General features: G+C 39.1%; 1 protein-coding gene across 4 annotated transcripts in view; it reads left to right on the forward strand.

Moving 5' to 3' along the window:
* The first annotated feature begins 548 nt into the window (after nucleotides 1-548).
* The window catches only part of Mfn1 (mitofusin 1), a 43,757-nt gene continuing 16,478 nt past the window's right edge, over nucleotides 549-27,827 (forward strand). For 2 of the 4 annotated variants that reach the window (XM_004834631.4, XM_087186559.1), the window contains exons 1-9: nucleotides 549-671; nucleotides 1,955-2,073; nucleotides 5,140-5,275; nucleotides 12,118-12,280; nucleotides 15,329-15,453; nucleotides 17,575-17,683; nucleotides 19,864-19,971; nucleotides 25,931-26,084; nucleotides 26,859-26,926. In XM_004834631.4, the coding sequence (XP_004834688.1) occupies nucleotides 1,962-2,073; nucleotides 5,140-5,275; nucleotides 12,118-12,280; nucleotides 15,329-15,453; nucleotides 17,575-17,683; nucleotides 19,864-19,971; nucleotides 25,931-26,084; nucleotides 26,859-26,926 (975 nt within the window). In that variant the 5' untranslated portion in view covers nucleotides 549-671; nucleotides 1,955-1,961. Of the gene's footprint in view, nucleotides 672-723; nucleotides 951-1,954; nucleotides 2,074-5,139; nucleotides 5,276-12,117; nucleotides 12,281-15,328; nucleotides 15,454-17,574; nucleotides 17,684-19,863; nucleotides 19,972-25,930; nucleotides 26,085-26,858; nucleotides 26,927-27,827 lie in introns of those variants that run through there. The other 2 variants (XM_087186558.1, XM_013071672.3) reach the window with 2 other exon arrangements.

The following is a 27,827-nucleotide window of genomic DNA, read 5'->3' on the forward strand; positions in this document are numbered from 1 at the left end:
TAACTACTGATTAGCTGTTGCAGGCCATCAAGAAGAGCATCTGGGACATTGAGGCAGCTACCGATTAGCTGTCGCTAGGCTAGTTGCTAGGGGACTGCTGGACATTATCACAGGCAGGTGGCCAAAGTGTATCTTGTGGTTTTTCTTGGAACTAGAATTTATGTCCAGGCCACCTTTACTCTAAAATGGGGCTAAAACTTTAAAATGGAGTCACTCAGGTCTCACAAACTCATTGTGGAGACCAGGCTGTCCTGAACTCCCCAGATCTTCCTGTCTCAGTTTCTCAAGTGCAGGAATTACAGGCCTGTGCTACCACACCAGGCAGCCCCAATCTCATTTTATTCCACATCCTTTTAGTTCTCTCGAAGACAGTCGGGAACATCTATCCATACTCAAGTAGTGCAGAAATTTGGAAAAAACTCCACTCTTTACTAGCAATCCTTGCCCGTAACAAGTCTTGCCTTCTGCCCTTAAGAAAAATGGCGCCCGTGATACACGTGTTTCCGGCAGAGGAGCGAAACAGAATAGGAGAGGGCCAGAGACCGGAAGTGACCGCCCCTTGCCACTCCTCCTGCCTCTTTTCCGAGTTCTCCCTCTCCCAGGACTATGAGGCTAGCTGGTGGCTGTGGCTGAGTTTCGGTTGCTGGGTGACAAGTCCGAGCTGGGAAAGTGTGAGTGCGCGCTACCTCGACCGCTGGCCGATCTGCGACGCTCGGGGTGACCTTCCAGCGTCCAGGGACGGAGGGCGGAGAGTTGTGCGCCGGGCGCTCTGTGACGAAGCGCTGCCACCGCCCCGCCGCCGCCGCCGCGGTCTTTCGGCAAAGGAGCGAGCGAACTGGGGGACAGCAGGGTCCGGAGGCCGGCGAGTGGGGTGGGGGTTCGGGCCGCGGCGGGGCGGGGCGGGGCGGGTCCCGTGCCCGGCGTGTCGCGCTTGGAAGGCCCTTCCTGAGGTAGGTAGGTGCTCCCTCACACCGGCCCAACCGGTCCGCGCCCGCTTCCACAGGCTGCGCCTCCGCGGTCACTTCTGACCCCTGCGTGGGTCCTTTTCTGGCCACTGTGCCCCATTCCATGCACACACCAGGACTAGACTGGGGTGTAATTGTCTTTGGTCTCCAGAGAGGAAAAAATATTTCGTTTTAAACTTAATTCCTTGAAGTTTTCGGTACTTTGGCCGGAAGGCTTGCCTCATTTGTTGTAATGAAAGCTACTTCTTCCTAAGTGACTATACTGCATAGTAATTTTGGAATTTTATTTCCTCCCTCTATATGTCCACCTCCACTTCTCTAGAGCTCCAGGTTGGGAAATTTAATAACTTGGGTATTGTTGTGAACTGGGCTTCCTCTCTCTCTGCCACCCGGATCCCTTGATCTACTTAAGAGTCACGTGCAGTTGCAATGTAGCCATAATTAGTTTCATCTTCACCAAAGAGAAATAAAGATTTTGGTAGATTTCGCCTGATTGTGAGATACCACTCGAAAGTAGTCTTTAGTTTCTGGCGAAAACACTTTCCTGGAAAAACCATTGCCTAAAGATATTTTAGTAGTTTACTTTTATCACAGCGAGTTGAGGAGTGAAAAGTTCTGTCTTTATCGTTCAGATAAATTAGTAACTTTTCTTTTTCTTCTTTTTTGGAAGGAGGGGGTACTGGGGAGTGAATGCATACTACACAGGTGCACTAGAATTGAGCTGCATTTCCAGCCCTTTGAAAAATTTGTTGTTGATTTTTTTTTTTTTGGTACCGGCGATTGAACTCGGGACCTTGTGCTTTAGAGGCAGGCGGCGGCACCCTTGAGCTAAATCCCCGGCCCCCTTTGAAAAATTTGTATTTGGAGACAGTCTTGCTAAATTACACAGGTTGACCTTGAATTCCTAGGCTTAAGCAACAGTCCTGGTTCAGAACCTGTGCACCACCTTTAGGAAAATTCCTGCTTTTCTAACTTGTTTTCTCTCACAGAGGGATAATGGCAGAAACTGCTTCTCCGCTGAAGCACTTTGTGCTGGCTAAGAAGGCAATTACTACAATCTTTGGCCAGTTACTAGAGTTTGTTACTGAAGGATCGCATTTTGTTGAAGGTTTGTTCCTTTCAAATTCTCAAAATGATTGTTGTTGAAAGTATATAAAAGTGTGTTTTATCTGCATTAGGTATCAAACTCACATATAGGATGTGCTGTGTACTGTGAAGGATTCCATAACAAATAAAGCCCATTTCTGCCCTCCGGAGGAGGATTACATGGTATAATGATTAAGAAATAAGTACTTCCAAGCACTTTAGTATATTAATTGCTGTTTCAGTTAACTTTTCTCGTTACTGAGACAAAAGGTGGGACACCCAGAATAAAAGAAGGAAAGGTTTATAGTAGCTCAGTTTGTAGAGGTCAGTCCATAGTCGGCTGGATCCAACACAGGGTGGCGTGGCAGAGGGCCTTGCAGAAGAGAAACACTTTGTAGCATGGCAGGCAGAAGGCAGCAAAGCAGGGAAGTAATGAAGCTGCAGTTGGCCACAGCCTTCCTTCTGTCCCTTAGATTCTATCCAGGCTACACACCTTAGGGCGGGTAGCACTCACACCCAGGGTGGGCCTTCCCATTATCCACACTTAGAACTATGCCAAATGAAAAAAAAAATTTGAAAAGAAAAAAATTGTGATAACTAGTTGTTCAAATAAAGATGATGAGGAATATATTATCAGGATATATTTGGAGATAACTGTTGACATTTCTTCTGAGATTCCAGTAAGTTCATAGAGTCAAACTTTGTTTCCCCCTTTTTCTCTGACCTTCCCTTACCAGGTTTTGAGCTCCTCAGGGCTGCAACCCTTTCTTAGTTTGTTTTCAGTACCTAATTCAACACATTTCAAAATTTGTTGAATGAGATTTTTAAAAAATTACTGGTATAGAATTGTGTGTGGTGTGCACGCATACATGCACATACACACACACATGCACACACTACTGGGGCCTTTGCTCAGACCTACATCCCCAGTCCCTTTTTATACTGAGTTAGGGCCTTCCTAGGTTGCTTAGGATTAAAGTCACAATCCTCCTGTCTCGGCCTTCTAGAGTGCTAAGATTACAAACATGCACCACCATGTGCAGCTTGGCATAGTATCTTTATGTTTCTAATTTGGCAAGAAATTAATTTGGTACAATGACTTTTTTTCCCCCATTTTCTTTTTTTTTTTTGGTACTGGGGATCAAACTCAGGACCTTGCGCTTGCGAGGCAGACAGAGGAACCACTGAGCTAAATCGTGGGCCCTTCCCCCATTTTCTTAAACATTTTATTTAATGTGATAATGAAAGTGACTCTGTAGTCCTTTCTCTCCATACCGTTATTGGAATCTTCTGGCTATGCCAAAATGTTATCAGGTAGCTCCTTCCAAAAGTAGCTTGCTAATTAAATGTTACTGGGTTCTGGATTGCTCACTTCTGGAGTTAGATTCTAGGTTCTCGTCTTGAACAAAGAATTGAATGAAACAAGCAAAAAGCAGTTGCAAAGTTTATTTGAAAAAGTAAAAGTGAAGAGGGAGAAAGAAACTAGCTCTGCAGAGCAAGCTTGGGCTGAGTAAAAGAGGAAAAAGCAAGATAAAAGTACACCCTGGAGAAAGCAGGGTGGGCTATTGTGAAAAAGCCAAGATAGCCTATTTTTTCTTTGTTTCCTTTTTTTTTTTTGAGACAGGGTCTTGCAGTGCAGTTTAGGCTGGCCTTGAACTCACTGTGTAGCCTAGGCTGGCCTGGAACATGCGGTTCTTCTTGCTTCCGCCTCCGGAGTGCTGGGATTACAGATGTGTGCCATCACATCTGGCACAATGACTTTTGAAAAGTATTTTTTCTAAAAAAGTTGATAAGTGAAAATTAAGTTACATGTAACATTTCCTGCATGTGGAGCCTGTTACAGATTGAGGGTAGGCTAGGAATGAGTGAAAAGGCAATTTTAGAATCAGAATTTAATTTTACTTGTTCTAGAACCTCAGAAAAAATTTTTCCAAAAAGAGACAAATTAAAAGAAAAAACAGGTAAATTTTTAAAAGTGAGAGACAAATCAAGGGTGGGGTAGCACATAGCAGAGGCCTGTAATTCTAGAACTCTGGAAGGCTGAGGCAGGAGGATCACAAAGTGAAGTCCATCCTGGGCAACTCAGCAAAATAGTGAGATCCTGCCTCAAAAAATAAAGGGACCTGGGAATGTGTGAAGGCCCTAGGTTCAATCTCCAGTAACTGTCCCCCTCACCCCCATAAAAAAAACAAAGCAAAATAAATCAGGAATATGGAAGAGCAAGAATAAAATGAAACCAAAAGTGAGTGTAACCATACTTAGCCATTCTTTTTCTTGGCTCAAGTTTAATTAGATGAACATTTGGTAAAGTTTTTTTTCTTTTTCTCCGGTATCAGGGATCGAATTTAGGACCTTGTGCTTTTGAGGCAGGTGCAGTACCACTGAGCTAAATCCCCAGCCCCTGGGTAATGTTTTAAATGGCACTGTTTGTCTATAATTAAGAAAATTTAAATAGCCAAATGAGGGCCAGGGATTTATCTCAGTGGCATCACGCCTGCCTCATAAGTGTAAGGTCCTGAGTTTGATTCCCAGTACCAAAAAAAACCAGCCAAATGAATCTGTGTCTTTTTTTTTTTTTTTGGTATCGGGGATTGAACTTGGGTTTCGGTATCGGGGATCAAACTTGGGTCCTTAGGCTTGTGGGGCAGGCGGTGGAACCACTGAGCTAAATCCCGAGCTCGAATCTGTGTCTTTACTTTGAAAAAGAAATGATAATGCAGATGTCAGCTGGGGATTTAGCTTAGCGGTGTAGTGCCTCCTTGGCAAGTGTGAGGTTCTGAGTTCAATCCCCAGTACCAAAAAAAAAAAAAAAATAAGTGTCAGTGCTGAAAGAAAACAAAACTGAAAGGTTTTTCTACTTTTCAAACCCAGCTTCTGTAGGTAATGTAGTACTAATTCTTCTGGACTGGGTTCTTAAGATCCATTGCAGTGAGGCATGTACCCCTTCCCAAATACCTAGATACTACAAGCATTTTTAGATTTCATATGGCATGTTATAGGACAAAGGCAAAATATGTACAATTTTAGGTATTTCATTGTATAATTTAATATTTGTGTTACTTTTTCTAATACCATTTCAATTTTGCAGCAACATACAGGAATCCAGAACTTGATAGAATAGCCACTGAAGATGATCTGTTGGAAATACAGGGGTATAAAAACAAGCTTTCTGTTATTGGTGAGGTGCTATCTCGGAGACACATGAAAGTTGCATTTTTTGGCAGGTAAACCTTCATTATTTCATCTAAGGTTAATTTCCAGAAATCAGCATTTTTTGGTAACATTCTCAACTTTTTCTGCTTCAGCAAGTTATATTCCTCCCACAACTGTTTATACCTGTGATAAATGTTAATGTTAAAGCTCTTAACATGTAAGAGAATTTGTTTATTTTAACTTCTGGTATAAAATGAAACTCTAAGATCAGTGATGTTTTTACCTTTTAGGTAAAAACAGGCTTTTAGGCTCTTGGGGAATTATAAGAATGGAAGTACAGATCAATAATGAGCATAATTTGTCACTTACTCTGAATTTACATTGATTATCAAGTATGAGTTCCAGAAGGACCTTGAACTCTGATTTCCAGAGGGGGAGTAGGAAGCACCATGTAACTGTCTGGAGTAATAGAATGGCCTCTGTCGAAGCTTACACATCCATTTAACAGTCAGTTATTGAGGTGGGGATGTAGCTCAGTGACAGCACTTGCTTGGCATACTCAAGGCCCCAGCACCACAAAGATAAAAAAAAAATCAGCTGTTAACTACTGTGTATTCTGCACTCTAGATACTACTGTTACCAGGTTTTGGGGTGCTGGCGTTTCCTTTTGGAGTTGGTCTCTAGGTTCTTTCTGTCTTGAGCGAAGAACTGGTCAAGACAAGCATAAATGGTAGCAAAGTTTTAGTATATGTGCTGCCGAAGTGAGCACAAATGGTAGCAAAGTTTTATTAAAGATAGGAAAAGAAACAGACTCTGTAGAGTGAGTTTGGCTCAAGTGAAAGGAGGAAAAGAAATGAACAGCTACTTCCCCAGCCAGCCTTGCCACACCCTAATCTCTTGTCTCACTGGGATACAAAGACCAATGACTAGCCCCATATTTGGTCTCTCAGATATTATGCTTTACATCAATTAAAATGTTATTTATTTGCCTACTGTAGTGGGGATTGAACCCAGGCTCCACATGGAGCTATATACCCAGCCCCACTCATTATTTTTTATTTTGAGATAGGGTCTTCCTAAGCACTAAGTTGACCAGGTCGGGCTTGACCTTGTGATCCTCTTGCCTCAGCCTCCCAGAGTACTTGGATTGCAAGTATGCATCACCACTCACAGCCAGAGCATTTATTTACTAAACCTAAGCTACTTCCCATTTGAGAGCTTTCTTTTTGCACTTAAAATTTTCTGTCTATCTCATTCTTTAGGTCTCATTCTAAATGTTAGTACCTCAGAAGCCTTCCCTGACCATTGTAAAGGGTTCCTTCTAACTATCATTCTGTCTTATTTCTTTTGAGACAAGGTCTTGTTACGTAATTCAAGCTAGCCTTGAAATCAGCCAAGGCTGCTTTGAACTCACAGCAATCCTGCCCAGCCTCTTGGGTGCTGGCCTTACACAGGGGTACACCACCATGGCTGACTGGCCCCTAATTTATGATGCTCAATTTAACAGGTTGTTTTCCCACCTTTATGGTGGTACAGTAGCGATACACACTCACCTGCAACAGTGTTTTGAATTTTAATTTTGTTTTGGCTAGCGGTATGTAGTATAATACTTTCTCAAGGTGCTGAACAACAAGCCACAGCTTCTACTTAGCCACGTGATCACAGGGTGAACAGCCAATACTCTATAGCAGTGGTGGCAAACCTATGGCACATGTGCCACAGCTGGCTGTTTGTATCATTGAAAGTTCTAAAAGGTTCACCATCACTGCTCTATTGTATACATACTGTGTTGCTAAACTATGATGTTGGGTAGATTAGATGCAGTAAATGCATTTTCATCACATGGTATTTTCAGCTTATTGTGGGCTTATCAGAATGTAACCCCATCATAAACTGAAGAGCATTTTTATTAGCTTTGGATGTTAAAATGGTCTAAAAGCCCATTCCTTGAAAAGATCTATAAATGGAAAGGGAAGAAGAGAAGGAGACCATGATGTTTATAGGTTGTTGAAGTTTAGGTATTAGGGAACATTGCTAAGAGGATAGAGAAGTTAGTGGGTATTATAGACATGTAAATTATATAGCATATTTCTTTTCTTTTTTTTTTTTTTTTTGGTACTGGGGATCAAACTCTGGACCTTATGCTTGTGAGGCAGGCGCCGGAACCACTGAGCTAAATCCCCTACCCTAAATTATATAGCAATTAATATACAGTAAGAGAGGGATGGACCCTCAGCAAAGTCGCACAAAGAGTAGAGACGTCAGAATTGTGGTTGGAGGTGAATCTGAAGAGGGCCAGGCCTCAGGATGGAAAAGCAATAACCAAACCTGCACTCCTCCCTAGAGATAAGCAGCAATTTAAGATTATACTGTAATGAGCACCACCCAATCTCTGCAACCCAGATAGGCATCAGACACATAGCTGGATGACTAGAACATCTGGACCCATACTCCTCATTCCAAAAATGCCTTTGTTCTTTCCCTGTACTCTTGCTATGTGACCTGCTTCCCTATTGGATCAATATTAGCTAGGTGACCATACTTGCAATCCTATAGGTTGATTATAGTTTGACCCGTGTTGTGATTTTGCTGTATAAATTACCTCTGACAAAGAGTCTCGGTGGCTGCCCACTTGACCTCCCCCTGGAAATCCAGGAGCTATTCTTTTTCTCCTTGTTTCTCATAAAACTCCTGTAACTTCCTCCTTTGGTTTGTGACTTCACACCTTGATGTTGTGAGACCATGAACTGGGCACATTTGGTATCTAACAGGTTAGGAAGTATATTTTTCCATATCACAAAGACAAGATTGTTAAGGACCTTTTTTATTATGGCAAGGAGTCTACATTTTTTATATAATATCAATAAGAGGATTTTTTTTTTAAGGATTTGGTATTGTGATTTTGGATATAGTGTGAAGGATAGTTTGAAGGGTGAATAGGAGGTAGAAGGCGGTTGCAGTAATCTAGGCAAGACATTTTAAGAACCTACCTTGTGAGATTGGAGAGCCTCTGCTCCAGTCTTGAAGAGAGATAGATGAAAGGTACATTAGGCTAGCTGGTGATTAGTTACCCAGGAAAATAAGTGAAGAGTAAAAAGTTACTTGGTTGGCTGAGTGCCCTTCATTGAGATGGGTTTGTGGAAAGAAGATAGAGTAATTTGGTTTTGGATAATTTTCATTTGTGGTACTTAGTAGGCATTCAAATAGAGCTATTCAGAGGTGGTTGTATATTTGAGATTGGTACTATGGAGAATTTTAGGAAATTTAAGAATCACTAGTTTAAGTTGATAATTGAGACCACAGGAATTGATGAGGTGAAGGGAAGAGCATGTAATAAAAAAGGAAAACAGTGGCAGGATTGGGGAGAGGAAAAGGAACCTTCCATGGAATAGTGATGCCAGACAGGTAAAAGAAAAAATAGGAAAGACTGGTATAAGATAAACTGAAATATATTTGGTCTTCTTCCCTGTTCTTTGTACAGAATTCCTAAAGCCTTTGGAATTTCTTGAGTGATAGGAATAGCTTTTGTTATTTAGTTTATTTATTTATTTACTTTTTTGAGTCAAGGTCTCACTATGTAGTTCAGGCTGGCCTTGAACTCACAATGTAACCCAGGCTGGCCTCCAACCCCTTCTGCCTTCTTAGCTTTTGTTATTATCTACCCCTTTTCATTAAACCTGAGTTTCTATTCCTTAGGTGGCTTAGTGTGGGTCCTTAGGTAGTTCAAGGAGGGGCCAGTCACCAGAAAGACTGACTGATCAGAGGATTACTGAGTTTTCAGCCCCACATACCAGTCTCCGGGAAGAAGGGTGACAGGAGTTGAGTGGGGTAGTGGGTCGTTGGGATTAAGTTTTCTTTCTTTACTTACTTTGTTTTTTTGAGACAGGGTCTTGCATGTAGTTTAGGCTGGCTTTGAACTCATTATGTAGCCCAGACTGGCCTCAAATTTATGGCCTCAGCCTTCTGAGTGCTGGAATTACAGGCATGTGCCATCACACCCAGCTCAGGATTAAGCTTTATTTTATTTTATTTTATTTTTTTCGAGACAGGGTCTCCTTATGTAGTTCATGCTGGCCTTGAACTCACTATGTAGCCCAGGCTGGCCTTGATCTTGATGAAATTCTCCTGCCTCAGCCTCCCAAGTGGTGGGATTATAGGTGAGTGGTGGGATTGCAGGTGTGCACCACCATGCCTGGCTCCAGGATTAAGCTTTATAGAATCTCTTGAGCAACAAGGTTGATGAGTTTCTAGGTTGTAGAACACATGGAAATGCTGGAAGGGTGGCATGTTCAGAGAGGGCACTGATACTTGACACATACAACCCATCTTTTCACCTATGGAAGGGCAATCAATCCTCTAGCTTCGTAGGAAGGGGGACAGTGAAGGCTAAAGAAAGAATGGTGACTTGAGTAATTTCAAAGTGCATGGGCACCCGAGAGGGCAGAGCCTTAGAGTGGGGAAAGACAAAGGAAGAAGCATCAGAAGGAGCATCAGATGACTTAGGGAGTGGCCGTAATCCTATGTTGATAGGAATCTTATGTTGAGGGCAGTAAGGAGAGCATTCTTAAAATAGTAGGTGGGAAAAAAAAAATAGGTGAACAAAAAAAAAAGTAGCTGGCTAAAAAAGAAAAGTTGTTCTTCCCCCAGCTGAAAATTTATCTTTTTTTTTTTATTACTACTCTACTCTTGTCCTTGAGCATCACAGTATCATGAGACCATTGAGGCCTCAACTTGTGACCCAAGGCGAAACAGTTATGTTTCCTCTTGTGATAGCCTGCTCATGGGCAAGGTGACATTGGGCCTTAGACAGCTGTAGTTGTACACAAGTGTTTCCTTAAGTTCTGTGAGCTGTCCTCAAACCTGAGGAGATGGGTTCTGTGGGCCTCCTGATTTACACTTGGTCAGTCAGAAGCACAGGTCATAATGGGAGACTTGTAGTTAGCCTCCAAAGTGGGGAACAGTTTTGTGCAACTAAGTGCTTATTCTGTAGTTTCTTCTTTTTTTTAATAGCACAACATTTATTGGTACATTTTAGGCGTACATAATGATAACACTCAGTATAGGGAGTTTGCACCTGTACATGGTGCATCCATCCCCCTCTTTTTTCTTCTTCCCCCTCCCTTCAAGCCTCCTCCCCCTATTTGCAAAAGCTGTTTCCATTTTTTCTTTCTGTTTTCACTTTTTTTTTTCTTGTCCCTTCCTACCTTTCTCCCTCCTTCCTTGCTTGTTCTCTTTCCCATTTGAACATTTTCTTCCAATTTCCCAATATGTTCGGTCATTTCTGACACTGTCTTCAGTTAGTTGGTGACAAATTAATTGAATTCAGGGACAGACATTTGGTGTCAGCTGTAGACTGACTTGGTGTGTGAGGATTGCCTGAGTTTGAGGTCACCTGGGCTATATCACTGTTGAGATAATTAACGTGAGATGGTTTCCTGGGAGGAGGTTGGGAATGATATCCAGAGCTTAAATGAAAGTATGACTCTTAGATGGAGAGAAAGAGGTGAAGCATGAATATAAGGATGTTTTGCAGTGAAGCCAAAGACTCTAAATAGCTTCTTTGGTTTGGATTGATTGAAAGCAAGCTCCTGAAGAGGATATAAGGTGTTCTTGGGGTTTAGTGTCATCAAAAGTGCTGTGATTCTATGACTGCATAACAAATTATCTAAAACTTAGCAAGTTACCATTATATTATGCTCATTGATTGTGTCAGTCAAGACTTTAGACAGAGTTCAGAGGGGATGTCTTTACTTCATGATATCTGGAGCTTCATGAGGATTAGGGTTGGCTCAGCAGCTGAATGTAGTATTGGAATCATCTGAAATATTCACTCATACTTCTGGAGCTTCACTCACCTGGCTGGAACAAGTGGAAGACCAGGTCTGCCAACTGGAGCACCTGCCCAGACTCTGTTTAGCTTGACTTCCTTGTAGCACAGCAGATTTGGGATAATTGGACTTCTTATGTGGCAAGTGTCCAAGTGCATGTGATCCAGTAAACAAGACAGAAGCTTCATTGCCTTTTTTTGTTTTGTTTTGTTTTGGTACCGGGGATCGAACTCGGGACCTTGCGCTTGCGAGGCAGGCGCCAGAACCACTGAGCTAAATCCCCAGCCCTTCATTGCCTTTTATGTTTAGTCTTGGAAGTCACCCAGTGTCATTCCCGAGGTATTTGTTGAAGCCATCACAAACTAGCCCAGATGTAAAAAGATGGGACATGAGACCTCATGTTGTGATGGGAGGGATATCAGGATTTTGACCTGCCTCTAGTTTCAAATTGCCACAAGAAGCAAGACAGAAAAATAAAATACAGCTTTATGGGAAAAGATGTAGTTTTCTGGTACCCTAATTTTTCTAAATGTACGTTGCTAGTGTTTAGGTGAGGTTGTCAACCTTTTATAAATAATTAATTGGGGAGGGGCCGGGGATTTAGCTCAATGGTTTCACTGCCTGCTGCGCAAGCGCAAGGACCTGAGTTCAATCCCTGGTACCTAAAAAAAAAAAAAAAAAAAAAATTAATTGGGGGACCAGGGATTTAGCTCAGTGGTTCCAGCACCTGCCTTGCAAGCACAAGGTCCTGAGTTCGATCCCTGGTACCAAAAAAAAAAGTAATTCAATGAAATTAAATGAATTGATATTTTGAAAAAGTTAGCCCAAAACATAAAGAACAAATATTTTGCAGGTGTGGCGACACAAGCTTGTAATCCCGGCACTTGGGGAGGCTGAGGCAGGATCACCTTGAATTTGAGGCCAAATTTGGGCTACATAATGAGCTCAAGGCCAGCCTGAACTACAAAGTGAGACCCTGTCACAAAAACCAAACCAAACCAAAACAAAACAGAAAAACACACACACACACACACAAAAAAGAACTATTTTACTGGTTTTTTTTAATGATTCTGAATATTTTTTAGGACAAGCAGTGGAAAGAGCTCTGTTATCAATGCAATGTTATGGGATAAAGTTCTCCCTAGTGGGATTGGCCATACAACCAATTGCTTCCTGAGTGTCGCAGGAACTGATGGTGATAAAGCCTATCTTATGACAGAAGGATCGGATGAAAAAAAGAGTGTGAAGGTATGATATTTAACCATTTCAGCATAATGTACCTAAAACAGTGTCCTTGCAGTTTTAAGTTCTGCTGCATAAGATGTCTGCATTGCTGGAGATGGAAGAATTGTTAATAATTGCTTTTCATAACTTTTAAAGCCATCACTAACATTTTGAGTTCTTCCTCGCTCTCTGTTCTTTTTTTTTCCCCCTTCAGAGCTAAATTATTGGGAGAATAAAACTTGTCCTTAATCTTTTGCAGTGTTGGGAATTGAACAGGGTTTCATGTATGCTAGTAATCACTCTACTGCTGGGCTACACCCACTGCCCTGTTCTTACCTTTAAATAAATGGAGAATTAGCAGTTCTCTTAAGCCTTCTAGTAAGGACAGTATTACTAAAGTGTAGTGTTGCTATTTAATCTCAAATCTGTTTTGTTTTTTTAGCACATCTTTTTTTTTGGTATCGGGGATCAAACTTGGGACCTTGTGCTTGCACGGCAGGCGCCGGAACCACAGAGGAACCACAGAGGAACCACAGAGCTAAATCCCCGGCCCTCTGTTTTGTGTTTTTGAGAGAGAGCTTCACTAGGTAGTTCAGGGTAGCCTTGAACTCACTTTGTAGCCTCAGCTGATCTTGAATTTGTGGTAATCCTCCTGCCTCACCCTCCCAAATTCTAGGATTACAGGCATATGCCACCATACCTGGCTTGTCTATTTTTTTTTTTTTTTTAACTTTGCTTTAAAAATGGACCCTGGGGGTCGGGGATTTAGCTCAGTGGTTCTGCCGCCTGCCCCGCAAGCGCAAGGACCCAAGTTCGATCCCGGTACCAAAAAAAAAAAAAAATGGACCCTGGAATCTATTTTTGATATCTATTTTTAGAAACTCTTTTACCTCAGAAGTTGCTAAGCATCTTCATGAATAAATGTCATAGATTTATCAGATAAGGGCAAATGGCAATTTCCTCCCTTTCATTTTTTTTGAAAGGGTGTTAGAGGTCCAACCCAGGGCCTTGTGCATGTTAGGCAAGGGCTCTACCACTGAGCTGTACCTCAGCCCTTTGGAAAATTCCTAAATTCACTGGCACTAGATTTCTTCAGCTGACAAAAGAATAAGCTAGAAAGAAATTATGCTATCTCATGTTAACTCTTGTTGGAAAGAAGTTGGTAAGGTACTGTTTCTCACCGTCCCCCGCTGGGGTGCTGGGGATAGAACCAGGGCCTTACACATGCTAGGCAGGTAATCTACTGCTGAGCTACAGGCCCAGCTTAGTCACCCTTTCATGCCTAACACTCTTTGCACAGACAGAAGTTCATTATTAAAGAAGCTTTCTATTTTAGATCTCGCTGCACTGTAGGTGAAGTCATGGGCCTAGTTTTGTGAGTTTGCTTTTTGACACACATCAGGTGACAACAGTCTGACCTTGGACTGAGCATACCCTTGAGGTTAGTTATGGGAACAGATAAGATGATTATGAAAATATTCATCATACTTTTAACTCATACAGTTAAAAGAATCACTATTTTTCGTAACTAAGATTTTTACCAAATCAGAATTCAAACTGTCAGTGGCTTTAGAGAATCTCAAAAGGAAAATGTACTATTTCATTTATTTTTGTTTATTTTTTTGAGACAGTCTCACTATGTAATTCAGGCTGCCCTTGAACTCACTATGTGGCCTAGGTTGGCCTTGAACTCATGGTGATCCTCCTGCCTCAGCCTCCTGAGTGCTGGAAACACACAGGTATACATGTCTAGCTCTGTGTGATATTTTAAAAATGTCATCTCATTTTTTCTTTTTTTTTTTTGATCGAACTCGGCTCCTTGCACTTGAGAGGCAGGCACTGGAACCTCTGAGCTAAATCCCCAGCCCTTCATCTCATTTCTTCTGATCTGTGCCCTTCCAGTTCTTTTCCTTCACTGCCCTTTTCTACCCCCTTCATACTGCCAAATTTAAATTTGATTATCTCAAGTAGTGGCCTGCTTTACAATATTAATAGACTTTGAGTCTTGTGCTATAACATCTACTTAGCGAAAGAAGCATGACAGTAATAGTACCTCACTGTTGTAAACACTTGTAATAACTCAATAAGCAAGGGGACCAGAGACTCACTACATTTGTCAGATAGATGTTTCTCTTATCTTGATTTTATAGGTGAGGCACCACAGTTTCAGTATAAGTTTACAAATCTATCAAAATGTTTACTAAAGTAAGCAGACACACACCGCCCAAATAGCTAACATTGTCACTGTACAGATTTACTTCACCTCTGATCAGCTGTGATCAGGACTCTGGAGTACATTTGAAAATAGATGTTTTCCTTTAAAATTTGATACAAAATCACAAAAGAATTATAAAAGTATATGTACAGATGTTCTTGATTCATTTTATTAATTTTAAACCCTCTGTATTATATGTAAAACATACATGAAGTGTACTAATCTACACATTCGTAAATGTGTGTCAGAAGTCATGTTGAGAAATAAAAATATTTTAGGAATTTAAATGGAAAGAAAAGGCACATTGATTTTAAGCAGGTTTGTATATAACTTACTGCTGAAAAAATCTTTTATTAAAAGGCAAATATGTATTGACCTTTTCTATTTCCTCTGCTTACTCCTATAGAGTTTTTCATTAAATCTGTTTTAATGAAGACATTTCTTTTAGTACTGATATTTCCCTCTTATTACTTAAGCAATACACATTTGTTCAGAAGAGTCGGAAAATACAAATAAGCAAGGGGCCCAGAGTCTCTAAATAAACTCAGACTTTACAAATTCAGAATGAATTTCAGGAGTTGTATAGGATTCTATTGCTAGAGTTCTATTGGTTGGTCAGGGTTGGTTTCCAGAGCTGATTATTTTTGTAGGATGTTATGAGTAAATTGTTTTAAGGAAATTTTTTTCCTACTTGATAATTGAAAAACTTGGGTTTCTTAAGATTGCTCAGATCGTTTTATTTCAAACTGTTTACAGTTCTACCTTTTTGAAAATGAATGTTGTGCCAAATCTTGGTATTTGAAATTTTATTACAAATACAGGCTTTTTTGTTCTTTTTTTTTTTCCCCCTGCTTTAGACAGTTAATCAGCTGGCCCATGCCCTCCATATGGACAAAGACTTGAAAGCTGGTTGTCTTGTGCACGTGTTTTGGCCAAAGGCGAAATGTGCCCTCTTGAGAGATGACCTGGTTTTAGTAGACAGGTAAAATTACTTGTGAATGGTGTTTTCTGTGGGTGTTGGTTTATTTAATAGAACAGTGCTCTTTAGTGTATGGTACATAAAAATTAAAAACATTTAACTACTGCCTGTTCTCATTCAAGATTGTTAAGGAACAGCCAAAGTGTTGATTTCTTTTTCTTTCTATCTTTTTTTTTTTCTCTGTAGTAGTACTGGGGATTTAACCCAGGGACTTTGCACTAAACTGCATCCCTAGCCAGGGGTCTCACTAAGTTGTCTAGGCTGGCCTCAAATTTGTGATCCTCCTGCCTTGGCCTCTGGAGTAGCAGGGATTATAGGTATACATCACCACACCTAGCCTGATTTCTTTTGTCATAGTTGCATAGTTTTAATTCTAATATATGTATACACACACAGATACACACACACACACATACACACACACACACGCACACACACACACGCATGCAGAGTCTTGCTATTGAAATTCAAGCTAGTCTTGAACTCACAGCGATCCTCCTGCCTCAGTATCCCAAATGCTGTGATTACAGGTGTGCTCTCCCACCCCTGCATCACTATGATGTGTTTTTAAAATTATCCTGTTTTATGGTAATAAAATGATTATACTTACCAGTTGAGTTTCATCACTAGCTAAAAGCTTACTTGAGTGGTTTTCTAAAATTTGGGTGTGCTCTTATTTTCTTTAGTTAACATTTTAGTGTTTTGTGGAAAGTTGTTTTGTTTTTACAGTACTGGAGATTGAAACTAGGGTGTTTACATTGAATTATATCCCCAGCCCTTTTTAATTTTTATTTTCAATTTTTTTTTTTTTGGTACTGGGGATCGAACTCAGGACCTTGTGCTTGCAAGGCAGGCGGCAGAACCACTGAGCTAAATCCCCAGCCCTCAATTCCTTAAACTTTATTTTTTATTAGTACACATTTGTCATACATAATGATCGCACTCATCATAGGCAGTTGGTCCCTGTACATGGTATATCTTACTTCTTTTTTCCCATTTCCCTCCCCTCCCTTCAACTCTTGTGCCCCTCCGCATTTATACAAGATTTGTTTTCAGGGGCCGGGGATTTAGCTCAGTGGTTTCGCCGCCTGCTGCGCAAGTGCAAGGACCTGAGTTCGATCCCTGGTACCAAAACAAACAAAAAACAACAAAGATTTGTTTTCATTTTTTTCTTCCATTCTTTTTTACTTTTCCCTTCTTTCCCTTCCCTTCCCTTGTTCCCTCCCTTGTTCTCCTTCCCATTTGTAAATGTTCTTCCTTTATTTTTATTTATTTATGTATTTATTTGTTTGTTTTGCTTTGGTTTGCTTCGCTTTTTTGAGTTAAGGTCTTCTTAATGTAGTTCAGGCTGGCCTTGAACTTGCAGTGATCCTCTTGCCTCAGCCTCCTAATGCTGGGTTTACAGGCATGTGCCACCATGCCTGGCTTATTTTTTATTTTGAGGTAGGGTCTTGCTAAGTCTAAATTGCTCACCCTGAGATTGAACTTTTGATATTCCTGTTGCAGCCTCCCAGAGTATTGATATTATAGGTATTGCCACCTTGCCTGTCTGGAAATGATTTGTTTTTGATGATGGGCTTTCCTTTCCATTGGAAAAGTGTTTCAAGCAACCTTTAGGAATAATTCAGATGAGACAAGAGATCAAAATACTCTAAATATACTAGTAACTAATTTTGCTTTTTTTTTTTCCACAGCCAGACTAAATCCATAACTCTACCAGTCAAGGTAGATAGCAGGCAAATCTTTCTTTACAATTTTTATAATAGATGATATATTAAATTTATAGATTCCAGAGAGTGCTTTATTTTTCATTATTTGTGCTTGTAAGCACTTATGTCTCTGAGCTATACGGGATGTAGCTACTTGCACTCTCATTTTTGACTATTAGTTCGTTTTAGTTTTCAGTACTTATTTTTCAGCCTTTGAAAACATGAAGATTAAAAAGATTGAAATATCACTATCAAAAATCACTGGCTAAAGTCTCCTGGGCATCATACAGATGACTGGTAGAAATCTTGTCTTTCAGGCTTCAAATAATACATGATGTTTAGGAAAAAAGTTTATAACCTAAATTTTCTTTCCAAGAAATACCATGTAATATGATTTTTATTTCACTCCCATTAGTCCAGGCACAGATGTCACAACAGAGCTGGATAGCTGGATTGATAAGTTTTGCCTCGATGCAGATGTCTTCGTTTTGGTTGCAAACTCTGAATCAACACTAATGAACACGGTAGGATTTAATCATATTAACTGTGTTTGGGTGGTAGGAAATTAAATGATGTCCATTTTAGTTAAGAAAACTGGGGAAATTGCAATCATGGATTAGAACCTCTAAAATTGGGCGAATGAGAGTGTTTGTGTGTTCATAGGACCAGAAAGGCTATTTCTGGTCTTCTGTGTTGATCGCTTTACAGTAGCACTTCGATTCCCAAACTTAATTCTTTCCATGATTCTGGTCGAAAACTGAATTGGTCTCAAACTGAATCAAATTCAGTGGTTAGGTTCAGTGTTACCTTATGGGGAAATTTGATGTGGTTCATGACCTGTTTGCAACCAGAATCATGGAAAGAATTAAGTTTGTGAACTGAGATACCACTGTAGCTTTGGGTGAATCTTGATGAATGTAAGGTGACAAGGTATGTGATATTAATTTGCTCTGAGTAGTTGTCAGTCTCAGAGGGAATAGGTGCCAGAATTTTTAGAATGTTAATGGAAGTCTCTTTAATAAAGTATAAACGACTTCTGCTCCCATACCCTGCCACCTGCTGGGCAAAGCTTTTTATATTTTCAATTTTGTCAACCTTTTCCAGCTCTACCAGTGCATACTTCCAGCCTACTTGTGTACACTCAAAGCTGCTGTCAAAAAAGATTATTTACCCAGAATATCTAGAGCCAAGTTCATTTCAAATGAACTTTGCATAGTTTAGATATCTAATATCCAAAACTGTGGCATGATTTTTAAAAATTCTTACTGATCAGAAGCGTGTAAGGGTTTTTTCTTTTTCTTTTTTTTTTTTTTTTTGGTACTAGGGATCGAACTTGGGACCTTGTGCTTGCAAGGTAGGTGGCGGCACTGCTGAGCTAAATTCTGGCCCTGCCATTGTGTTTTTAATACTCGAATGGCTCAGTCTATATTATAAAGCCCAGGCTACTGTAATAACATTGATAATTGCTTATAACCTGGTAATATGAAAAGATGCTTATGTGTTAATATATATTCTCATTTTACTTATGCTATTCTTGTGTGTGTGTGTGTGTGTGTGTATGTGTGTATGTGTGTGATAGGAATCAAACACAGTGCCTTGTGCATCCTGGGCAAGCGCTTTGCCATTGAACTACACATCTAGCCCTCCAAAGACCAGATTATCCTGGTCTTTACCTACAATTTGTCTATATCTGAACTTTAGGTCTTTCAGCAACTCTATTAACAGTACTTTTGGGGGTTTTTTTGATTTTTTTTTTTTTTTTTCTTTTGAGGCAGTGTCCCACTATGTAATTGAGGCTGGCTTTGAACTCATTATGTAGCCCAGGCTGACCTCAAACTTGTGGGTGCTGGGACTGCAGGCGTATGTCACCATCCCCTACTTAACAGTACTTTCAAGCTTATCTTTAGGTTGTTTTTTTTTTTGAACTGGGATCGAACTCAGAACCTTGTGCTTGCAAGGTGGGCAGCGGCACCACTGATCTAAATCCCCGGCCCTTCAAGCTCATCTTTATTATCACTTCTTTCTTAATGGTACTTTTCCCAATTTCAACTAGATGTAGTTTTCTCTGAGTTGTCAGTGTTTATAGTATTTATGGATACTTTTATTTATTATGATGTACAGATATCTTACATTATTACTAATTTGCTTGGCTAACTGTTAAAAACAATTTGAGGTAACTTTTTGAGAGCATGGATTATTATAATCCAGCATTTCCTTTTATGGCTTATATATGGTAGAGATTGATAAATACTATTTAAGTCAAATTTCAAAAACTTGCTGCAGGAGAAGGTGGAATCTTCACTTTTGCCTTTTTATATGTTAGTTTTCTCATCTTTGAAAAGTTTAATGCTCATAGGATGCTTTGTGATCTTTTGTCTTTTTTTTTTTTTTTTTGGTACCAGAGATCGAACTCAGGACCTTGTGCTTGCGAGGCAGGCGCCAGAACCACTGAGCTAAATCCATGGCCCAAAATTTTCAAGGACTTTTTTTTTTTTGGTACCAGGGATCGAACTCAGGTCCTTGCGTAGCAGGCAGCGAAACCACTGTGCTAAATCCCCGGCCCTGTGATCTTTTGTCAGTGGATGCTAACTACTGTTGTCCAAACAGTTTAAAATTTTCAATTAAAATAAGATTTCAATTATAAATATAGATATAAAATATCTTTAAAATGTGAATATACTTTGGGTTTTTTGATATTTTTCAGGAGAAGCATTTTTTTCACAAGGTGAATGAACGACTTTCGAAGCCTAATATTTTCATTCTAAATAATCGTTGGGATGCCTCTGCATCAGAGCCAGAATATATGGAAGATGTAAGTTATTTCTTTTCTTTTAAATTTTGAAATATAATCACATCTATTGTTTCCTGAGAAAAACAGTGTCCCTTAGAAAAGAGAAAATCATAAGAAGTGTACCTAAGCTTACTTGTGAAGAGAATATGATTATAAAATCCTGAAGTGGGCTTATTTTTTTATAGGTTTCTTTTCTTTCTTTTTTTAAGACAACATCTTGCTAAGTAGCTCAGGCTGGACTCAAACCTGTCACCTTCCTGCCTCAGCTTCCCAAATGTTGGTATAACAGGTTTATGCCATCTGCCTGGCATGAAATAGGTTTGTGATAGTAACCAAAGCAGTAAACTACTTTGAGGGAAAATTGTCTTATAAAAGTGCTATTAAACTTTTTGTTGTTGTATAATATACATAATGGTAAAATGCACACATAAATCATAAATGTTCAGCTCAGTGGAGTTTACAAATGTAACACACATATGTCAAGATCGAGATTAAAAAAAACCAGAAGATTCCCAGTAATCTGAATCCCCCCTTTGATCCCTTCCAGTTTCTGTCTTTCCTCCCAAGAATAACTGCTTATCATGACTCCCGACACCATAGATTATTTCTTCAGTTGTTCAGCTTTATGTAATGGAATCATAACTGCTTTTATGGCTGTCATCTTTTGCTCGACATTGTCATGTGCATCCATCTTGTGCATAGTTGTAGTCTGTCTCATTGGCATATGTTTTTATATCTGTATGCTTTATATCATGTGAATACTATAATCATTCTGCTAATGATGGACATTTGTTAAGTTACTATACAGTATTTAGCTATTGTGAATAATTTGGCAGAGTATGTTGTTTTATATGTCTTCCTGATGTGTATCTGTAGCATTTTTGTTGGATAGGGACATACACACCAGTGGGGCTCTGTGGGGTTTGAGTGATTGTGACTCCCAGGGGATACTTGGCAGTGTCTGAAGATACTTTTGGTTGTTAAAACTGGAATAGTTTGGTGCTGGCCTCCAGTGGTTAGAGCTGAGGATGCTGTTTCACATTCTGTAACTCAGCACAGCCCCTGAAAGATTTAGTGAACCCAAGTTGTCACTAACGCAGAGATCAATAGAACATGAGTATATATGTATGTGTGTAGAACTTTCAGAGTAAAGTGAGAAGACAACAGAATTAGGCTTCACGAATTGAGCTGAAGTCTTTAATGCTTAATGGAGATAAGCATACATAAGATTATGTGGTCAAATATCCAAGATGTGTATCTGCATTATTTGAAAATTAGCAAAATGTAGCATCTTTAAAGTCAGCCCCAAAGTTGTCTAAAAGTGCTTGATATGATCTTACATTTCTACAAGCTGATGAGGAGCTCCAGGTGATTTATAGCCTAACACTTTTTTTTAAATCTGGCATTTGATCTACAAGATAACTTTAATTTGCTTGATTCTCCTTTTTTTGATTTTATAGAAGTATAAGTTTATTGTAGAAAATTTAGAAAACAAAAGATATAAAAGAACCCTTTTCCATCACTGTTCCAGTGTTAATTTGCTTTCATTTTTTCCATTATTGGAATTTTGCTTGATATAAAGTTAACATCCTGTTATTATTTATTTTGTTTTGTTTTGTTTTGTTTTGTTTTTTGGTACCGGAGATCGAACTCGGGTCCTTTCGCTTGCACAGCAGGTGGTGAAACCACTGAGCTAAATCCTCAGCTATTATTTATTTTGAATGATACTCTAAATCATGGTCTCAGTTGTTGAATTATGAAATACCACCCACAAATTGTTCTTCTCCAGACAGTTCAGCATTTCTTTTTAGACACTGTAATGTGCCACCCTTAACCATAGAAGAGAGATCCATAATTATAGTATAAACACTAAAACAAAATATTGACATAATATACCTACTATGGGTAAATGCAACAACTGTACCTCTACCAACAATGGAACAGTATTCAACAGTAATAGCATAGAGTTCATAAGTAAAGATTCCTAGAGCTTAATAGTTATACTAGTAAGGATAAAGGGGCTGGTGAACCAGAGGATCAAAAGAGTAGAATTTGAAAAATTAAATCTGTGGAAGATGAAGAGAGAAAAGTGAAATAAAGTATCCTATTAAAGAATAAAGGGAAATTAATAGTAGTAGATAAAAGTAATAGAAAAGAACAAGCAAGAAAAAGAAAAAAGAAAAAACAGAACAAAAGAAAGAAAAAAAGAAAAAGGAGGAGAAAAAGAATGAGAGAAAAAAGGAGATAAAACTCCAAATTTCCCAAAACCAATGAAGGAAAAAAAAAATGGAGTTAATATGAAACGAAATTCTTTTTTTTAATAGCACAACATTTATTGGTACATTTCAGGCATACAAATGGTAACACTCATCATAGGGAATTTGCACCTGAACATGGTACATCCTGCCTCTTTTTTCCCATGCCCTCCCTACTCGCAAGCCCCCTCCCCTCCCTATGTACAAAAGCTTTGTTTCCATTTTTTCCTTCTATTTTTTCTTTGTTTTCTTGTCCTTTCCTTCCTTTCTCCCTCCCTCCTCCTTTGTTCCTCTTCCCATTTGAACATTTTCTTCCCATTTCCCAGTATCTATCATACATTTTAGTCCTTATTTCCACTTTCAGCACAATTCTTCTTTTTGAATGAATGGTTTCTTTGCAGGATCTGAAGTCTTGCAATCCAGCAAGTCAGGAGTTTTTCCACTTAGTTTTACAGTCTGTGGGTTTGTGAGGTGTCCCTGCTGCTCCAGACCAGATGCTCCTCTATCCATAAACCTCAGACTGGCAGCCGTCAAGGTGTGTCCTTGTTCATGTTGATAGGTAGGAAAGCAGTCAGACCACTGGTCTCTGCTTGATTTAGGCAGTGGCTGGGAGTTCAAGCAGACTGCTGGACTTAATGTCAGCATTTTCAGTTCCAACCGCCCCGAAAGCCACACTCACAAGGGCTGCTGTCTTACCATGGAGGGCAGGGGCCCATGTCCTAGCCTGAGTCTAAACTTATCAGGGGAGACTGTCTAACTGGGACCCTTACTGCGGCTCTCACCCAGTCACTGCGGGAGGGAGTAACACTGAAAACCCCGGAGTAGTTATTTTGTAGCTGTTCTGTGGCTCATTCTTAAATAGTTGACCCCTTCCCAAAACAACACCTGATAAACACACTCTGGCAGTGTGGCAGGTGCTGTAATGGCTTTCTTCTCCAAGTATAGCCTACTGTAAAGGAGTCACTTTTGGAGCAAAACCTCATGCTGTTTTTGTAGCTTACAATAGCCATGGGCTTTTCTTGGGGCTAACACTGCTGGCTCGTTGTGTTATTTCTTTCTCCCTGGAGCTGCCAACTCTGCAGGCTTATCTTCTCTCCCTGGGTGCTGGCCTCATCCAAGATCAGGTCATTTGGTTGCCCCATGCTGAGGAGAAACAAAATGCAGAGTGTGCTTGGAGTTGATGAGTGGCTGCGGCCAGAGCACAGAATATATGTGTATGTTACTGGCCAGGGACGAATGCCTTGGGGGCAGTTTCCTATTTTGCTCTTTCAATTATTTATATTTTGGATTTCTCATATAAGAGGAACTATGGAATATTTAAACTTGTGTGTCCGGCTTATTTCACTTAGCATTGTGGTCTCAAGATCCATCAGTTGTCCCACAAATTACTCAATTTTTTTTTTTCTTTTTTGAGACAGGGTCTTGCTATGTAGCCCAGGCTGGCCTCAAACTCCCAGCAATCCTCCTGCTTCAGCCTCCCATGTGGTGGGATTACAGGTGTGCACCACCATGCCTGACTTCAATCTTATTTTTTATGGCTGAATAATACTCTGTTGTTTATATACAATATACCACATCTTCTTTATCTGCTCATGTGTCTAAAGGCATATAGACCACTTCCATAATTCAGCTACTGTGAATTTTGCTACTATGAACTTGAGTGTCACTGTAATATGAGTTTAACTTTTTCTAAAAGATGACCCAGAACAGGAATAGCTGGGTTAAATGGAATTCCTATTTTTAGTTTTTTGAGGAATCTCCATACTGATTTCCACAGTGGTTATACTAGTTTATATTTCCACCAACAAGATAGAAGGGTTCCTTTCCTCCCACAATCTTGCCAGCATTTCTTGTTTTTTTTGAGTCCTTAGTGATAGCCATTCTTACTGGATTAAGATGGGATCTCAGTGGGTGGATAACCAGTTTTCCTAGTACCATTTGTTAAAAAGGTGTCTTTTCTCCCAATGTATGTTTTTGGTCCCTCTGTCAACAAGATAGCTGAATCTGCTTGGGGTAGTTTCTGCATCGTCAGTTCTGTTCTGTTGGTCAGTACATTTTTGTTCCAATACCATGCTGTTTTATTACTGTAGCTTTGTAGAATGACTTGAAATCTGGGATTGAAATGCCTCCTGCTCATTTGTCTTTTTGCTCAGGATTTCTTCGGCTATTCTAATTCTCATCTGGTTTCACATAAATTTTAGGTTTATTTTTTCTGTGGGATGAGTGCTATTGGTGTTTTGATTGGAATTACATTAAATCCATATGTCATTTTTTGGTAATATGTCCTTTTTTTTTTTTTTTTGTACTGGGGATCGAACTCAGGACCTTGCACTTGTGAGGCAGGCATGGTGCCACTGAACTAAATCACTGGTCCAATATGTCCATTTTGATGTTATCAGTTCTTTCTATCCAGGAGTAGAGGATGTCTTTCCATTTTCTAATGTCCTCTTTAATCTTTTCTTAAGGGTACTGTAGTTTTTGTTATAAAAGTTTTTCAGTTACTTGGTTAGATTAATTCCTAGTTACTTAATTTTTTGAATGAATTGAAAACATTCCATGAATGGAATTGTTTTCCTGATTTGTTTTTCTGTGGGTTATTGTTGCCATTCAGGAATGCTGTTGATTTTTGTGTTGGTTTTGTATTCTAAGACTTTGCTGAATTTGTTTACTTGTTCTAAGGCTTCTGATGGAGTTTTTCTGGGTCTTCTGTGTTAAGGATAATGTCATCTTGAATAAGGATTGCCTGATTTCTTCCTTTCCTATTCATATCCCTTTTCTTTCTCTTGTGTGATTATTCTGGCTAACGTTTTGAGTAGTGCTATGTTGAACATGAGCTGTGAGAGTGGTTGGCCTTGTCTTATTTCTGATTTCAGAGTGAATGCTTTTAGTTTTTCCCTATTGGTTTACTTACTTTACCTTTTTATTATATGTTTGTGATATAATACAAACATTTATTGAATTTTTCCCCATTTAGCAAATCTATTGTAGTGCTTATTTTGTGACTTTAAAGTATTAACAGATTAACTGCAGAAAATTTAGAAAATAGAAAAGCATAATAAGGAAGAAATAAAAGTGCCACCTATTTTTATGGGTGTTGCTTGTCTACCACTATTAATTTATATACCTATATACACATGATTTTTTTTGTGAAATAGTCAGATGCATCCTTAATACAGAATTGAGAAACTATTCCCATGGCATTAAGAATTAATATTTATCTGCAGTGCTTTGTAATGGTTGTGTAGTATTTGATCCATCAATTTTAAATAAATATTCAAAAGGAGAATCATTATGAGAAAAGAGATTTCCTGTCATCAAGTGTCAAGGTGCATTAATTAAAATTTCCTGAAAGGGGTAGGGGTGGTGGGAGGAGATGGGTAAAGGAAAGAATGGAAAGGAAAAATTATGAGAAAAGAAAAAAAAAATGGAAACGAAGTCTATGTAAATAGGGAAGGGTGGAGGGGTGAAAGGCGCACAGGTAATGGGGAAAAAATAAGAACCAAGATACATTGTGCACAGGTACAAGCACCCAATGATAAATGTAAATGCATTGTATACCTAAAATGTACCAATAAAAGAATTTAAGCAAAAAAAAAATTTCCTGGATTCTTTAAGTATATGGAAATTATTATACTGTCACTGTAAAGTTTAATATAGGTCTAAGGCTGTTGATTATAATTATGTACAGTATGTTTACATTTTTAGAATTCTCATATTCTTTGTAGGTACGCAGACAACACATGGAAAGATGTATGCATTTCTTGGTGGAGGAGCTCAAAGTTGTGGATCCTTTAGAAGCACGGAATCGTATCTTCTTTGTTTCAGCAAAGGAAGTTCTTAGCGCTAGAAAACACAAAATACAGGGGTTGCCAGAAGGTGGTATGTATTTTAGGTTTCTTTTTAAAATAAAATTTACGTTATAAAAACAGTAGCAAGCCAGCAATCTTATCTTGCTCTATACAGTAGTTCCCCACCTTCATCTGTGGTTTTAGTAACCAGTATTAAACTGTGGTCTGAAAACATTAAATGGAAAATTGCAGAAATAAACAATTCATGAGTTGTAAATCACTCACTGCTCTGAGTAGTGTGATGAAATCTCTCATTCCAGGTGTCGGGGATCCTTTTGTCCAATAGTTCCATGCTTTCTTCTTTGCCCAGCCATCTTAGTGGTCAGATGGCTGGAACTGTTGCTGGGGTGCTTGTATATAAGTAACCCTTATTTTAGTTTATAATGGCCCAGAGAACAGAACTTAGCAATGCTGGAAATTTGGATATGCCAAAGGGAAGCTGTAAAGTGCTTCCTTTTAAGTGAAAAGGTAAAAATGCCTCACTTGAAGAAAAAAAAAATATGTGCTGAGGTCACAAAGATCTATGAATATATATGCTCTATCTGTGAAAATTATGAAGAAAAGAAATTATGCTAGTATTTCCAGTCACATCTCCGACTTCAGAAGTTATGACCACAGTGCATGATAAATGCTTAGTTAAGATGGGAAAGGTATAAAATTTGTGTATGTATATTGTAGGAAAAGACTTACTATTTATAGGGTTCAGTACTATCTATAGTTTCAGGCATCCATGAGGGATCTTGGAATGTATTCCTCAAGGATAAGAGCACTATACTAGATTTTAAATTTTTTGCCTGTCTTACAGGTGGGGCACTTGCTGAAGGATTTCAGGCAAGGTTACAGGAGTTTCAGAATTTTGAACAAATTTTTGAGGTAGGAATTTTCTGAGTGTATTGGCTAATACAAAACACTTTCATTGGTTAGAGAGTGGTTGTAATCTTCATTTTCATTATCTGTCTTTGTCAGTAACCTCTGCTGTTATTTAGTGTAGTTACTGACACAGCAAGTGAAACAAGGAAAGGTTGAAGAAATGAAGTCCCTGCAAAGTGGATGATCTGTAAGAACTGAGAATTAAAGATTATTTCTTCTTTATTCCTTTACTTTATGTATTTATGTATAAATAAGAAACTGGTTTCTATTATTGCTTGTGTTGTACAGTGAATAAAAGTCTTTGTATTTGGTAATTTGGTGCAGTTGCTGTTGGAACAGATCATAGAGCAAAGTGAAAATCATCTTTTGTATCATAATACTCATAGAGCTAAATAGAACATGTTTAATGCCATTTGACATTTTATTACATTTCTAAACTGTATTGCCATTTGTTAACCCTTCTCATTTGATGCCAAATGTTGTGAACAAGAGAATGAATACAAAAATAAGATAGAGCTCTGGTACTTTAGGAAGCTACTAAAGTGGCTGAGTGGCTGATGTATGTGTAGCGTTAGAAGGGAGTATAATTTATTCTGTTGAAGAATAGTCATTTGATTATTCAGAGACATTAAGAACCATCCTGCATTTAACTGAAAAGTTCTAGATGTTAACCTTCTAAACTTTGTAGTTCTGCTTAGATTCCATATCATGTTCCTGTTAATCAACACAGAAACCTCATAATTAGAAAAACTTCCATTTGTAATTATTCCTGCTTCTAGATTGTAACTGCTTTAATCGGGATTTGAACATTGAAAATACTTGGAAGACTTTTTTTTTTTTTTTAAGGTTCTAGGGATTGAACCCAGGGCCCTGTGCATGCTAGGCAAGTGCTCTACTTTTGAGC

This window comes from Heterocephalus glaber, unplaced genomic scaffold (assembly GCF_053883595.1).
Source record: "Heterocephalus glaber isolate CG9 unplaced genomic scaffold, H.glaber_assembly_v1.0 deba00001504, whole genome shotgun sequence".
In the NCBI taxonomy this organism is placed as follows: domain Eukaryota; kingdom Metazoa; phylum Chordata; class Mammalia; order Rodentia; family Bathyergidae; genus Heterocephalus; species Heterocephalus glaber.